Source organism: Symphodus melops, assembly GCF_947650265.1.
Source record: "Symphodus melops genome assembly, chromosome: 9".
NCBI classification, from domain to species: Eukaryota; Metazoa; Chordata; class Actinopteri; order Labriformes; family Labridae; genus Symphodus; species Symphodus melops.
In genome coordinates this window covers 12,074,658-12,091,039 of record NC_136699.1, presented here as the reverse complement: position 1 = coordinate 12,091,039, position 16,382 = coordinate 12,074,658, and the positions used below count along the sequence as shown (strand labels likewise).

The 16,382-nt window shown below is 40.9% G+C and overlaps 2 protein-coding genes across 12 annotated transcripts in view; one reads left to right on the top strand and one right to left on the bottom strand.

The window, feature by feature from the left end:
* The window catches only part of LOC306829052 (uncharacterized protein), a gene marked incomplete at its 5' end in the record, with an annotated part of 184,839 nt that overhangs the window by 72,707 nt on the left and 95,750 nt on the right, over positions 1-16,382 (top strand). For 3 of the 9 annotated variants that reach the window (XR_013779828.1, XR_013779830.1, XM_079351881.1), the window contains 5 exons: positions 2,559-2,609; positions 5,761-5,811; positions 8,958-9,008; positions 12,621-12,671; positions 16,260-16,310. Coding sequence is in view for 3 of the 9 variants with exons in the window: in XM_079351881.1 (XP_079208007.1) it covers positions 2,559-2,609; positions 5,761-5,811; positions 8,958-9,008; positions 12,621-12,671; positions 16,260-16,310 (255 nt within the window). The remainder of the gene's footprint in view (positions 1-2,558; positions 2,610-5,760; positions 5,812-8,957; positions 9,009-12,620; positions 12,672-16,259; positions 16,311-16,382) is intronic. The other 6 variants (XR_013779825.1, XR_013779829.1, XR_013779827.1 and 3 more) reach the window with 5 other exon arrangements.
* LOC306828996 (protocadherin alpha-C2-like) overlaps positions 1-16,382 on the bottom strand; it is a 167,112-nt gene that overhangs the window by 100,544 nt on the left and 50,186 nt on the right. The window lies entirely within an intron of this gene.

Here is a 16,382-nt window from a genome sequence, read left to right as displayed (position 1 = left end):
AGAAAAGATTATCTCCATGTTGTAAAATGTCTAATTAGAAGCTCAGTAATTTCTGCCTTTCCTATAACATCTTTATCTGCACCATCTGTTGCCTGAATTACAATCGAGATTTCACTGACATAATCCATGTGTTACTATTTAAATAAACCCATTTTCATTAAACATTGTGTGATGTTTTTGAGTGAAGCATACAAAGCCTCGTCCCCTCCCCCTCCTCTCCTGCTCTCTATCCTTCCCTCCCTACCCGCTTGCCTCCTTCATCCACTTCCGCTGCTGTTGCTAAGAGCATTGGGTGTATGCTAGTCTGTGAAAACCAGTAGACTTAGAGAGGTGGATCTCCTCGTGGGTTGCTATGGGCAACACACAGTGTTCAACAGAGAATCAGAAGCCCGGCATGCAGACCTTCATACATGATAAAGATTGACCTATTTTTTTCAGTCAAAAGGGATCATCTGCACAGAAGCTAGAGTGTGTATCAATTAAACCAAAATTGCACACTATCTGCTGCCAAGTAGTGTTTAATCCAAAGCACAAAAAGCTAATCAAATGATAAATTGTAAAACAACATTTGTTGTTGCTTTGCAGGCGTGATTTGAGTGGAGATCCCTGCTGAAGCAGAGTGCTCCAACCCCACCTGATGGGCTTTATATTGTGATTCACTGCACACTAGCCGCAGGCTCTCGCTCCCCATCTCTGTTGTAGCTGCAGCCATTCATGGCCCACTGAATCACCTCGACTCCATCAGCAAGCACAGACCTCAAGTAACTCAGTCAGTCGGTCACTTACTCTTTTCACACACTCTTTTCAGACAACCCTTGTAGATGGAAACATCACGCAACAAACCCTCTTTAAATCCAAAGAAGAGACATTTCAAATACTTTAAGATCACTAATACTATAAAACAACATCTCTTCTTATTCTGTATTTAGATATTTGGCACTGTATGGGAATTATATCAACTGGAGGACAAGATCCAAATACTCAGAGGATCTTAGGAAATACTTCTGACATTTATAAAAGAAGCTGTTGTCTCACAAGGTTGAGACAAATGCAAAAAAGTGAGAAGTTATCTGTAAAAAAAACCCAAAAAACTATTGAACTTGGCAGATCTCTTTAACCCACCAAATGATGGATTTTATATCTACAGTACGTTTCTTTCCACCTTCACAAAGTAGGTGTTGTGTTTAAGTAATTTTCAGCATAACATTTAAAGAAAACATAAGAATCGTGTGTTTCATATTGCAGAACACAAGTGTTCTCACAAAATCTGCCTTATAATGAAGTCACCTTTCTTACCTCAGTCGAAGTCCTCCTCCTATCAGGGAGCACTAGAGTGTTAGCATGGCTGCCCGGGACTATAGTAGATCCTATACTCATTCTGGGTCCCACTAACATGTAGCGTTTCTCTCCAGATCTGTACTGGATGCTGTGACACAGAGTCCCGTCATAGTTAGTCTCTTGGAGGTATTTGGAAGTGTAGTCTGTGGATTTGGAGCACTGCATTGCAATGAGCACGATGATGCTGATGAGAAAAAGTGCTGAAACGGAGGCCAAAGTTATCATGAGATAAAAAGTGACATTACTCTCCTCATCATCGTTTGTTGCACTTTTCACATCAGAAGCAGCAAAAGCCTCTTTGGGCTCCACAACTTTGACAATGACAGTAGCTGTTGCTGACAGGGAAACGTTGCCATTGTCTTTGACCAGTATGACCAGTTTGTGCTCAGCCTCGTCTGTCTCTGTGAATGAGCGAAGTGTTCTGATCTGTCCTGTATAGCGGTCCAAAGAAAAGAGACTGTGCTCAGTCACTTCCTGCAGGGAAAACAGTAACCATCCGTTATATCCTATATCAGCGTCATAGGCTCTGACTTTAGTCACCAAGTGTGGTGCGTTCACGTTGCGGGGAATCTCCTCCACACCTTCAGCAGAACCGTTGGAGCTGACAGGATACAGAATGACTGGAGCGTTGTCGTTCTGATCCAGAATGAACACGTTCACTGTGACGTTGTTGCTTAGAGACGGAGTTCCAGAATCTGTGGCCACAACTTGGAACTGGAACGTTTTTGCTGTTTCAAAGTCAAAACTTTTCAGAGCAGTGATGTCTCCATTTTCAGAATTAATGTTAAGAAAAGATGTAAATGGTTTTTGCTCATCTCCACTTCTAACAATGTTATATGATATTAAAGCATTGTCAGCCTCATCACAATCATGAGCACTCACTGAAAACAAAGATGCTCCTGCTACATTGTTCTCAACAACATAAAAGGTATATGGACTTGTTGAAAACTTTGGGCTGTTATCATTCACATCTGATACAGATACACTAATTGTCCTCTGAGATGACAAAGCTTGTTCACCACCATCTTTTGCAATTATGGTCACATCATATGTTGACTGCTGTTCTCTGTCAAGTAGAGATTTAGTGACAATAGAGTACATATTGTCTTGTAGAGAAGGTGTTAATGTAAAAGGTACATCCTCACTTATATAACAGATCACCTTTCCATTTACACCTGAATCCCTGTCATGCACGCTTATCAATGCTACTGTCGTTCCAGGTTTGGAATCCTCAGGAATTGCTTTGGAAAAGGACGTCACCTCAATCTCAGGTGCGTTATCATTCAGATCCAAAATAGTTATTACAACACTTTTTTCTGTTTCCAGGGGGACTTGCCCTTTATCAGAAGCTTTAATATCAACTTCGTACCTGTCATTTTCCTCAAAATCTATCTGTCCTTTAACAGTTATTACACCAGTATTGGGGTCAACTTCAAAAAGTTTGCGTAACCTATTATTCACATTATCTCCAAACGAATAAACCACCTCCCCATTTAAACCATCATCTAAATCGGTGGCATTTACTTGCATGACAGTTGTGCCTACTGGAGAATTTTCTTTTAGCACTGCAGAGTAGGAGTCTTTGGCAAAAACTGGCATATTGTCATTTACATCCAAAACATTAACTATAATTGCCATGCTTCCAGATTTAGCAGGTTTTCCTCCATCAACTGCTGTCAACATTAATGTATGCTTTCTTGAAGTTTCTTTGTCCAGTGGTTTATGCAAATACAAAAGTGGAATTTTTCCATTCTTTCCTCTGTCCTTAACCTCCAGACGAAAATGGTCATTTTGGCTGAGCCTATACTGTTGAACAGAATACACATCACTATCTGGATCCTGGGCGCCTTGTAACTGAAATCGCGTCCCAGGTAAAGCAGATTCAGATATCTGTAACTGGGTCTCGTTATCAGAGAAGGTGGGGGAGTGATCGTTTACATCCAAAATCTCAATAGCGATGTAATGCACCTCTAGCGGGTTCTCCAGAGCAGTCTTTATGTTAATAACGCAGCTGCTGATCCGTTCGCACACTTCCTCTCTGTCTATCTTTCGGTTAACGTGTAAGATGCCATGATTGTTGAGCTGAAACAACGGGTCCGTGGATCCAGAAACGATGCGAAAGCCTCTGGCATTCAAAGCAGCGCTGTCCAGCCCTAAATCTTTTGCGATATTCCCAACAACAGAACCCACCTTGACCTCTTCAGCAATAGAGTATCGTAGCTGTGCCGAAGCAACATTTAAAGTAAGATCCAAGGTAACAATGACAACGACGAGCCGCTCCAACCACGCGCTGCATCCACGTTGTGCCATTTTGGATTTGAGAAAAAAAAGAAAGAATCCCAAATGTTGGTTTGTTAAATTGTGGTCCAAACAAAAACAGTCATTTTATCCAACATTAACAGCTGTCTGAAATAACAAAATGCAGGGAAACGAGTCACACGTTTGGAGCCATCGCCCTCTAAAACACGAGTGCTCCCTGTCGCGAAAAATTACTTAACTACTCACGTGACACAGATGATGTTCAACCCAGAGTCTTTCATTTCAATAAGCAGTGACACCATGCGAGCTGCTGTTACAATGCAGATACAATCCAGTAAAAGAATATCTGGTTAAATGTCCCCTTTGCCGGAGGATGTGAGCAGTACAAAAATACAAGTGGATCACATTACCTGTCAACATGGTTGACTACTGCTGACAAGAAGCCCGCTGTAGGTCTTATTTACATAAAATAATGAAATCCCAAATTATGAGAAAAATAATGACTATAACTTCCATTCTTTCGTTCATAGTCTAAAACGTATTTTACCTCTCGAGTTGTTCTCCTTCTGTCAGTAACGTATAGCAGCTTAAACTCAGTTCACAGTCTGGGTTGCATAAAATACAAACATACAAACATCTAAAAAAACAACTACTGAATAAGCAGTTTCATAATAACCATATAGTCAGCTGATTATGGGATACCATTTTTTCCACAGTCCTTTTCTATCAAGCTTCTCTGTGGAGATGCTGTGTTTCCACACACTCAGATCATTTTGATCTGCATCTCATCTGTCATTCACTCATGAACTGCCATTATTAAAGTGTGAATTGTAATTAAAATGCTACACAACACAATTCCATTCAAACAGATAGTTGTGCTCTAAGTGTTCCTTTCTCTTACCTCAGTAGATGTCCTCCTCCTGTCAGGGAGCACGAGAGTGTTAGCATGGCTGCCCGGGACTATAGTAGATCCTATACTCATTCTGGGTCCCACTAACATGTAGCGTTTGTCTCCAGATCTGTACTGGATGCTGTGACATAGAGTCCCGTCATAGTTAGTCTCTTGTAGGTATTTGGAAGTGTAGTCTGTGGATTTGGAGCACTGCATTGCAATGAGCACGATGATACTGATGAGAAAAAGTGCTGAAACGGAGGCCAAAGTTATCATGAGATAAAAAGTGACATTACTCTCCTCATCATCGTTTGTTGCACTTTTCACATCAGAAGCAGCAAAAGCCTCTTTGGGCTCCACAACTTTAACAATGACAGTAGCTGTTGCTGACAGGGAAACGTTGCCATTGTCTTTGACCAGTATGACCAGTTTGTGCTCAGCCTCGTCTGTCTCTGTGAATGAGCGAAGTGTTCTGATCTGTCCTGTATAGCGGTCCAAAGAAAAGAGACTGTGCTCAGTCACTTCCTGCAGTGAAAACAGTAACCAGCCGTTATATCCTATATCAGCGTCATAGGCTCTGACTTTAGTCACCAAGTGTGGTGCGTTCACGTTGCGGGGAATCTCCTCCACACCTTCAGCAGAACCGTTGGAGCTGACAGGATACAGGATGACTGGAGCGTTGTCGTTCTGATCCAGAATGAACACGTTCACTGTGACGTTGTTGCTTAGAGACGGAGTTCCAGAATCTGTGGCCACAACTTGGAACTGGAACGTTTTCACTGTTTCAAAGTCGAAACTTTTCAGAGCAGTGATGTCTCCATTTTCAGAGTTAATGTTAAGAAAAGATGTAAATGATTTTTGCTCATCTCCACTTCTAACAATGTTATATGATATTAAAGCATTGTCAGCCTCATCACAATCATGAGCATTCACTGAAAACAAAGATGCTCCTGCTACATTGTTCTCAACAACATAAAAGGTATATGGACTTGTTGAAAACTTTGGGCTGTTATCATTCACATCTGATACAGATACACTAATTGTCCTCTGAGATGACAAAGCTTGTTCACCACCATCTTTTGCAATTATGGTCACATCATATGTTGACTGCTGTTCTCTGTCAAGTAAAGATTTTGTCACAATAGAGTACATATTGTCTTGTAGAGAAGGTGTTAATGTCAAAGGTACATCCTCACTTATATAACAGATCACCTTTCCATTTACACCTGAATCCCTGTCATGCACGCTTATCAAGGCTACTGTCGTTCCAGGTTTAGAATCCTCAGGAATTGCTTTGGAAAAGGACGTCACCTCAATCTCAGGTGCGTTATCATTTATATCCACTATAGTTATTACAACACTTTTTTCTGTTTCCAGAGGGACTGGCCCTTTATCTGAGGCTTTAATATCAATTTCGTACCTGACTTTCGCTTCAAAATCTATCTGTCCTTTAACAGTTATTACACCAGTATTGGGGTCAACTTCAAAAAGTTTGCGTAACCTATTATTCACATTATCTCCAAACGAATAAACCACCTCCCCATTTAAACCATCATCTAAATCGGTGGCATTTACTTGCATAACAGTTGTGCCTATTGGAGAATTTTCTTTTAGCACTGCAGAGTAGGAGTCTTTGGCAAAAACTGGCATATTGTCATTTACATCCAAAACATTAACTATAATTGCCATGCTTCCAGATTTAGCAGGCTTTCCTCCATCAACTGCTGTCAACATTAATGTATGCTTTCTTGAAGTTTCTTTGTCCAGTGGTTTATGCAAATACAAAAGTGGAATTTTCCCATCCGTTCCTCTGTCTTTAACCTCCAGACGAAAATGGTCATTTTGGCTGAGCCTATACTGTTGAACAGAATACACATCACTATCTGGATCCTGGGCGCCTTGTAGCTGAAATCGCGTCCCAGGTAAAGCAGATTCAGATATCTGTAACTGGGTCTCGTTATCGGAGAAGGTGGGGGAGTGATCGTTTACATCCAAAATCTCAATAGCGATGTAATGCACCTCTAGTGGGTTCTCCAGAGCAGTCTTTATGTTAATAACGCAGCTGCTGATCCGTTCGCACACTTCCTCTCTGTCTATCTTTCGGTTAACGTGTAAGATGCCATGATTGTTGAGCTGAAACAACGGGTCCGTGGATCCAGAAACGATGCGAAAGCCTCTGGCATTCAAAGCAGCGCTGTCCAGCCCTAAATCTTTTGCGATATTCCCAACAACAGAACCCACCTTGACCTCTTCAGCAATAGAGTATCGTAGCTGTGCCGAAGCAACATTTAAAGTAAAATCCAAGGTAACAATGACAACGACGAGCCGCTCCAACCACGCGCTGCATCCACGTTGTGCCATATTGGATTTGAGAGGGAAAAAAAAAAAGAATCCCAAATGTTGGTTTGTTAAATTGTGGTCCAAACAAGAACAGTCATTTTATCCAACATTAACAGCTGTCTTAAAAAACGTGATGCAGGGAAACGAGTCACACGTTGGGAGCCATCGCCCTCTAAAACACGACTGCTCCCTGTCGCGAAAAAATATCTAACTACTCACGTGACACAGATGATGTTCAACCCAGAGTCTTTCATTTCAATAAGCAGTGACACCATGCGAGCTGCTGTTACAATGCAGATACAATCCAGTAAAAGAATATCTGGTTAAATTTCCCCTTTGACGGAGGATGTGAGCAGTACAAAAATACAAGTGGATCACATTACCAGTCAACATGATTGACTTCTGCCGACAAGAAACCCGCTGTATGTCTTATTTACATGAAATAATCAAATCCCAAATTATGAGTAAAATAATGATTATAACTTCCATTCTTTCGTTCATAGTCTAAAACGTATTTACCTCTCGAGTTGTTCTCCTTCTGTCAGTAACATAAAGCAGCAAAACTCAGTTCACAGTCTGGGCTGTGTAAAATTCAAACACACAAACATCTAAAAAAACAACTACTGAATAAGCAGTTTCAGAATAACCATATAGTCAGCTAATTATGGGATACCATTTTTCCACAGTCCTTTTCTATCAAGCTTCTCTGTGGAGATGCTGTGTTTCCACACACTCAGATAATTTTGATCTGCATCTCATCTGTCATTCACTCATGAACTACCATTATTAAAATGTGAATTGTAATTAACATACTACACAATTCCATTCAAACAGATAGTTGTGCTCTAAGTGTTCCTTTCTCTTACCTCAGTAGAAGTCCTCCTCCTGTCAGGGAGCACTAGAGTGTTAGCATGGCTGCCCGGGACTATAGTAGATCCTATACTCATTCTGGGTCCCACTAACATGTAGCGTTTGTCTCCAGATCTGTACTGGATGCTGTGACACAGAGTCCCGTCATAGTTAGTCTCTTGTAGGTATTTGGAAGTGTAGTTTGTGGATTTGGAGCACTGCATTGCAATGAGCACGATGATGCTGATGAGAAAAAGTGCTGAAACGGAGGCCAAAGTTATCATGAGATAAAAAGTGACATTGCTCTCCTCATCATCGTTTGTTGCACTTTTCACATCAGAAGCAGCAAAAGCCTCTTTGGGCTCCACAACTTTGACAATGACAGTAGCTGTTGCTGACAGGGAAACGTTGCCATTGTCTTTGACCAGTATGACCAGTTTGTGCTCAGCCTCGTCTGTCTCTGTGAATGAGCGAAGTGTTCGTATCTGTCCTGTATAGCGGTCCAAAGAAAAGAGACTGTGCTCAGTCACTTCCTGCAGTGAAAACAGTAACCATCCGTTATATCCTATATCAGCGTCATAGGCTCTGACTTTAGTCACCAAGTGTGGTGCGTTCACGTTGCGGGGAATCTCCTCCACACCTTCAGCAGAACCGTTGGAGCTGATTGGATATAGAATGACTGGAGCGTTGTCATTCTGATCCAGAATGAACACGTTCACTGTGACGTTGTTGCTTAGAGACGGAGATCCAGAATCTGTGGCCACAACTTGGAACTGGAACGTTTTTACTGTTTCAAAGTCGAAACTTTTCAGAGCAGTGATGTCTCCATTTTCGGAGTTAATGTTAAGAAAAGATGTAAATGATTTTTGCTCATCTCCACTTCTAACAATGTTATATGATATTAAAGCATTGTCAGCCTCATCACAATCATGAGCATTCACTGAAAACAAAGATGCTCCTGCTACATTGTTCTCAACAACATAAAAGGTATATGGACTTGTTGAAAACTTTGGGCTGTTATCATTCACATCTGATACAGATACACTAATTGTCCTCTGAGATGACAAAGCTTGTTCACCACCATCTTTTGCAATTATGGTCACATCATATGTTGACTGCTGCTCTCTGTCAAGTAGAGATTTAGTGACAATAGAGTACATATTGTCTTGTAGAGAAGGTGTTAATGTAAAAGGTACATCCTCACTTATATAACAGATCACCTTTCCATTTACACCTGAATCCCTGTCATGCACGCTTATTAATGCTAATGTCGTTCCAGGTTTGGAATCCTCAGGAATTGCTTTGGAAAAGGACGTCAACTCAATCTCAGGTGCATTATCATTTATATCCAATATAGTTATTACAACACTTTTTTCTGTTGCGAGGGGTGCTGGCCCTTTATCAGAGGCTTTAATATTTATTTCATACCTGTCTTTCGCTTCAAAATCTATCTGTCCTTTAACAGTTATTACACCAGTACTGGGGTCAACTTCAAAAAGTTTGCGTAACCTATTATTCACATTATCTCCAAACGAATAAACCACCTCCCCATTTAAACCATCATCTAAATCGGTGGCATTTACTTGCATGACAGTTGTGCCTTTTGGAGAATTTTCTTTTAGCACTGCAGAGTAGGAGTCTTTGGCAAAAACTGGCATATTGTCATTTACATCCAAAACATTAACTATAATTGCCATGCTTCCAGATTTAGCAGGCTTTCCTCCATCAACTGCTGTCAACACTAACGTATGAATTCCTGAAGTTTCTTTGTCCAGTGGTTTATGCAAATACAATACAGGAATTTTCCCATCATCTCCCCCACCTTTAACCTCCAGACGAAAATGGTCATTTTGGCTGAGCCTATACTGTTGAATAGAATACACATCACTATCTGGATCCTGGGCGCCTTGTAGCTGAAATCGCGTCCCAGGTAAAGCAGATTCAGATATCTGTAACTGGGTCTCGTTATCAGAGAAGGTGGGGGAGTGATCGTTTACATCCAAAATCTCAATAGCGATATAATGCACCTCTAGCGGGTTCTCCAGAGCAGTCTTTATGTTAATAACGCAGCTGCTGATCCGTTCGCACACTTCCTCTCTGTCTATCTTTCGATTAACGTGTAAGATGCCATGATTGTTGAGCTGAAACAACGGGTCCGTGGATCCAGAAACGATGCGAAAGCCTCTGGCATTCAAAGCAGCGCTGTCCAGCCCTAAATCTTTTGCGATGTTCCCAACAACAGAACCCACCTTGATCTCTTCAGCAATAGAGTATCGTAGCTGTGCCGACGCAACATTTAAAGTAAAATCCAAGGTAACAATGACAACGACCAGCCGCTCCAACCACGCGCTGCATCCACGTCGTGCCATTTTGGATTTGAGAAAAAAAAAGAATCCCAAATGTTGGTTTGTTAAATTGTGGTGCAAACAAGAACAGTCATTTTATCCAACATTAACAGCTGTCTTAAAAAACATCATGCAGGGAAACGAGTCACACGTTTGGAGCCATCGTCCTCTGAAACATTAGTGCACCCTGTCGCGAAAAAATATCTAACTACTCACGTGACACAGATGATGTTCAACCCAGATTCTTTCATTTCAACCAGCAGTGACACCATGCGAGCTGCTGTTTCAATGCAGATATAATCCATAAAAAAATATTAGTGGTTAAATTTTCCCTTTGCCGGAGGATGTAAGTGTAACGCAAGGGTCCGACGTGTGGTGGATGGATCTCTCTACTTAAGAGAAACGGGAAGATGGAGATGTAAAACTTTTTCAGGAGCATGTTTCTGTTAACATGGCTTTTAGCTGCCACTACTACCTACTACAATCACAACAACACCACTACCCTGTTTCTCATCACAGAGTTAGCCAAGGATAATTAAACTCCAACAGCTTGTTACTATAGAAAAAAAGGATTTTCTAAGTTGTTTTACTAAACAGTAAATTTTAAAATCAATTGTTTCTTCAGAAAGCAAACCTTTTGGAATACCGTCACTATAAATGAGACCTTATTCATGTTGCATTAAAAGGAGACGTAAGTTGAAAAAGAAAACAATTTCCAGCACTACGGACAGCGACACTGCCGTCTTCGCTCAAAAGCACCAGTAGCGATAACGACACACACTTAGTGACTAAAGGCGCAAAAACTTAGCCGATAGGGACACACACACACACACACACACACACACACTGGACAGTGTTTCTCCAGGCTTGGAACAATAAGAGGAAAAGTTTGTGTTTACAAACCATGTCTGATATGTCTAATGTTGAAGAACAGACATCGCCTTAGCATGTTTATCTTCATAACATATAGGCCCTATATGTGTCATCACTATGTAAATGCTACTAAAATATCGTGTGTCCAGTCACACTGAGTAATAAGAAAATATTAAGTGGCAGATGTAAAGGTATTTTGCCCATTTCTTCAAAAAGTGATTAATTAACGATACATTTTGATCGTTTGATGTTGCTTCATGCAATGTGTACATGGAGAATGTGTTTTCTTTTATTTTGACAATGCAATTCAACATGGCTTGTTTAAATATAGAGCATGAAACTGATGTGCTACGTAAAGAGTATATCATATAGTTATTGTTGTGCTTTTGGGTAAACAAACGGACTACACAATGTATTTTAATTTCAACAGATTGTTATGCCATGAGTGTTAATTTCTCTTACCTCAGTAGAAGTCCTCCTCCTGTCAGGGAGCACTAGAGTGTTAGCATGGCTGCCCGGGACTATAGTAGATCCTATACTCATTCTGGGTCCCACTAACATGTAGCGTTTGTCTCCAGATCTGTACTGGATGCTGTGACACAGAGTCCCGTCATAGTTAGTCTCTTGCAGGTATTTGGAAGTGTAGTCTGTGGATTTGGAGCACTGCATTGCAATGAGCACGATGATACTGATGAGAAAAAGTGCTGAAACGGAGGCCAAAGTTATCATGAGATAAAAAGTGACATTGCTCTCCTCATCATCGTTTGTTGCACTTTTCACATCAGAAGCAGCAAAAGCCTCTTTGGGCTCCACAACTTTGACAATGACAGTAGCTGTTGCTGACAGGGACACGTTGCCATTGTCTTTGACCAGTATGACCAGTTTGTGCTCAGCCTCGTCTGTCTCTGTGAATGAGCGAAGTGTTCTGATCTGTCCTGTATAGCGGTCCAAAGAAAAGAGACTGTGCTCAGTCACTTCCTGCAGTGAAAACAGTAACCATCCGTTATATCCTATATCAGCGTCATAGGCTCTGACTTTAGTCACCAAGTGTGGTGCGTTCACGTTGCGGGGAATCTCCTCCACACCTTCAGCAGAACCGTTGGAGCTGACAGGATACAGGATGACTGGAGCGTTGTCGTTCTGATCCAGAATGAACACGTTCACTGTGACGTTGTTGCTTAGAGACGGAGTTCCAGAATCTGTGGCCACAACTTGGAACTGGAACGTTTTCACTGTTTCAAAGTCGAAACTTTTCAGAGCAGTGATGTCTCCATTTTCAGAGTTAATGTTAAGAAAAGATGTAAATGGTTTTTGCTCATCTCCACTTCTAACAATGTTATATGATATTAAAGCATTGTCAGCCTCATCACAATCATGAGCATTCACTGAAAACAAAGATGCTCCTGCTACATTGTTCTCAACAACATAAAAGGTATATGGACTTGTTGAAAACTTTGGGCTGTTATCATTCACATCTGATACAGATACACTAATTGTCCTCTGAGATGACAAAGCTTGTTCACCACCATCTTTTGCAATTATGGTCACATCATATGTTGACTGCTGCTCTCTGTCAAGTAGAGATTTAGTGACAATAGAGTACATATTGTCTTGTAGAGAAGGTGTTAATGTAAAAGGTACATCCTCACTTATATAACAGATCACCTTTCCATTTACACCTGAATCCCTGTCATGCACGCTGATCAAGGCTAATGTCGTTCCAGGTTTGGAATCCTCAAGAATTGCTTTGGAAAAGGACGTCAACTCAATCTCAGGTGCGTTATCATTCAGATCCATTATAGTTATTACAACACTTTTTTCTGTTGCAAGGGGTGCTGGCCCTTTATCAGAAGCTTTAATATCAATTTCGTACCTGACTTTCGCTTCAAAATCTATCAGTCCTTTAACAGTTATTACACCAGTATTGGGGTCAACTTCAAAAAGTTTGCGTAACCTATTATTCACATTATCTCCAAACGAATAAACCACCTCCCCATTTAAACCATCATCTAAATCGGTGGCATTTACTTGCATGACAGTTGTGCCTATTGGAGAATTTTCTTTTAGCACTGCAGAGTAGGAGTCTTTGGCAAAAACTGGCATATTGTCATTTACATCCAAAACATTAACTATAATTGCCATGCTTCCAGATTTAGCAGGCTTTCCTCCATCAACTGCTGTCAACAAAAATGTATGACTTCCTGAAGTTTCTTTGTCCAGTGGTTTATGCAAATACAAAAGTGGAATTTTTCCATCCGTTCCTCTGTCCTTAACCTCCAGACGAAAATGGTCATTTTGGCTGAGCCTATACTGTTGAACAGAATACACATCACTATCTGGATCCTGGGCGCCTTGTAGCTGAAATCGCGTCCCAGGTAAAGCAGATTCAGATATCTGTAACTGGGTCTCGTTATCGGAGAAGGTGGGGGAGTGATCGTTTACATCCAAAATCTCAATAGCGATGTAATGCACCTCTAGTGGGTTCTCCAGAGCAGTCTTTATGTTAATAACGCAGCTGCTGATCCGTTCGCACACTTCCTCTCTGTCTATCTTTCGGTTAACGTGTAAGATGCCATGATTGTTGAGCTGAAACAACGGGTCCGTGGATCCAGAAACGATGCGAAAGCCTCTGGCATTCAAAGCAGCGCTGTCCAGCCCTAAATCTTTTGCGATATTCCCAACAACAGAACCCACCTTGACCTCTTCAGCAATAGAGTATCGTAGCTGTGCCGAAGCAACATTTAAAGTAAGATCCAAGGTAACAATGACAACGACCAGCCGCTCCAACCACGCGCTGCATCCACGTCGTGCCATTGTGATTTGTAATAAAAAAAATAAAAAAAAATCAAAATCTTGGTTTGTTAAATGGTGGTCCAAACAAGAAGGGACATTTTTTTAAACATTTACTGCTGCCCAAAAAAATAGATATGCAGAGAAACGAGTCACACGTTTGGAGCCATCGCCCTCTTGAACATAAGTGCTCCCTGTAGCAAATAAAAATCCAACTACTCACGTGACACAGATGATGTTCAACCCAGAATCTTTCAATTCAATAAGCAGTGACACCATGCGAGCTGCTGTTACAATGCAGATCCAATCCACAAAAAAAATATTAGTGGTTAAATTTCCCCATTGCCGGAGGTAAAGGGGAAATTAGGATGGAGGTAGGATGTAAGTATAACGCGAGGGTCCGATGTGTGGTGGATGGATCTCTCAACTTAAGAGAAACGGGAAGATGGAGATATAAAACTTTTTTCAGCAGCATGTTCCTGTTAACATCGCTTCTAGCTGCCACTACTACCTACTACAAAAACAACAACAACACCACTACCCTGTTTCTCATCAAGTCTTTAGCCAAGTATAATTAAACTCAAGGAAAACCTCATGACAACCTACAGAAGTAGCTACAATATAACTTTGTCACAGTTACTAGGTGCCACTGTAAATATTAGAACATGTAGCTATATCACTATTCACCTCGTAAACTCAGTAAAGGTAAATAGTTCTCTGTATAAAGGTAACCATATTTTTTAACTTAAACTTAAATGAATGAATTAACTCAAATATATGAATGTACTATACTTTTCAATCTTACAAAGCATTAAAATAATTAATGTGGAGCACATTACCTGTCAGACTAAATGACATCTGCTGAGAATACACGTGATGTACTGATTTCCATTGGATTATTGAAGCCCAAATTATGACTTAAAAAACTATTATAACCTCCATTATTCAATTCATAGTCTAAAACCCCTTTTTCTCCGCTTTACTTGTTGCCCATGTGTCAGTAATGTATTGCTGTAGCAGCTGGTGATATGTCCTGTGTTCAATGTCAGTTATCACTTCATAAGTTGAGTCCAAACACAGCAACTATAAAAAAAAACCAACTACTGATCTAGGCAGTTTCACAATAAACTTATCTATCAAACTTCTCTGAGATGTTGTTCTTCCACACTCAAATCATTTAGATCTGCATCTTATCCGTCAATCATTCACACGAGAACTGCAGTTATTAAAGTGTGACCTTGTACTTAACATACTACACAACACATTTTAATTCACACAGGAAGTTGTGCTCTAAGTGTTCCTGTCTCTTACCTCAGTAGAAGTCCTCCTCCTGTCAGGGAGCACGAGTGTGTTGGCATGACTGCCCGGGACTATAGTAGATCCTATACTCATTCTGGGTCCAACTAACATGTAGCGTTTGTCTCCAGATCTGTACTGGATGCTGTGACACAGAGTCCCGTCATAGTTAGTCTCTTGTAGGTATTTGGAAGTGTAGTCTGTTGATTTGGAGCACTGCATTGCAATGAGCACGATGATGCTGATGAGAAAAAGTGCTGAAACGGAGGCCAAAGTTATCATGAGATAAAAAGTGACATTGCTCTCCTCATCATCATTTGTTGCACTTTTCACATCAGAAGCAGCAAAAGCCTCTTTGGGCTCCACAACTTTGACAATGACAGTAGCTGTTGCTGACAGGGACACGTTGCCATTGTCTTTGACCAGTATGACCAGATTGTGCTCAGCCTCGTCTGTCTCTGTGAATGAGCGAAGTGTTCTGATCTGTCCTGTATAGCGGTCCAAAGAAAAGAGACTGTGCTCAGTCACTTCCTGCAGTGAAAACAGTAACCAGCCGTTATATCCTATATCAGCGTCATAGGCTCTGACTTTAGTCACCAAGTGTGGTGCGTTCACGTTGCGGGGAATCTCCTCCACACCTTCAGCAGAACCGTTGGAGCTGACTGGATACAGGATGACTGGAGCGTTGTCGTTCTGATCCAGAATAAACACGTTCACTGTGACGTTGTTGCTTAGAGACGGAGATCCAGAATCTGTGGCCACAACTTGGAACTGGAACGTTTTCACTGTTTCAAAGTCGAAACTTTTCAGAGCAGTGATGTCTCCATTTTCGGAGTTAATGTTAAGAAAAGATGTAAATGATTTTTGCTCATCTCCACTTCTAACAATGTTATATGATATTAAAGCATTATCAGCCTCATCACAATCATGAGCATTCACTGAAAACAAAGATGCTCCTGCTACATTGTTCTCAACAACATAAAAGGTATATGGACTTGTTGAAAACTTTGGGCTGTTATCATTCACATCTGATACAGATACACTAATTGTCCTCTGAGATGACAAAGCTTGTTCACCACCATCTTTTGCAATTATGGTCACATCATATGTTGACTGCTGCTCTCTGTCAAGTAGAGATTTAGTGACAATAGAGTACATATTGTCTTGTAGAGAAGGTGTTAATGTAAAAGGTACATCCTCACTTATATAACAGATCACCTTTCCATTTACACCTGAATCCCTGTCATGCACGCTTATCAATGCTACTGTTGTTCCAGGTTTAGAATCCTCAGGAATTGCTTTGGAAAAGGACGTCACCTCAATCTCAGGTGCGTTATCATTTATATCCAATATAGTTATTACAACACTTTTTTCTGTTTCCAGGGGGACTTGCCCTTTAT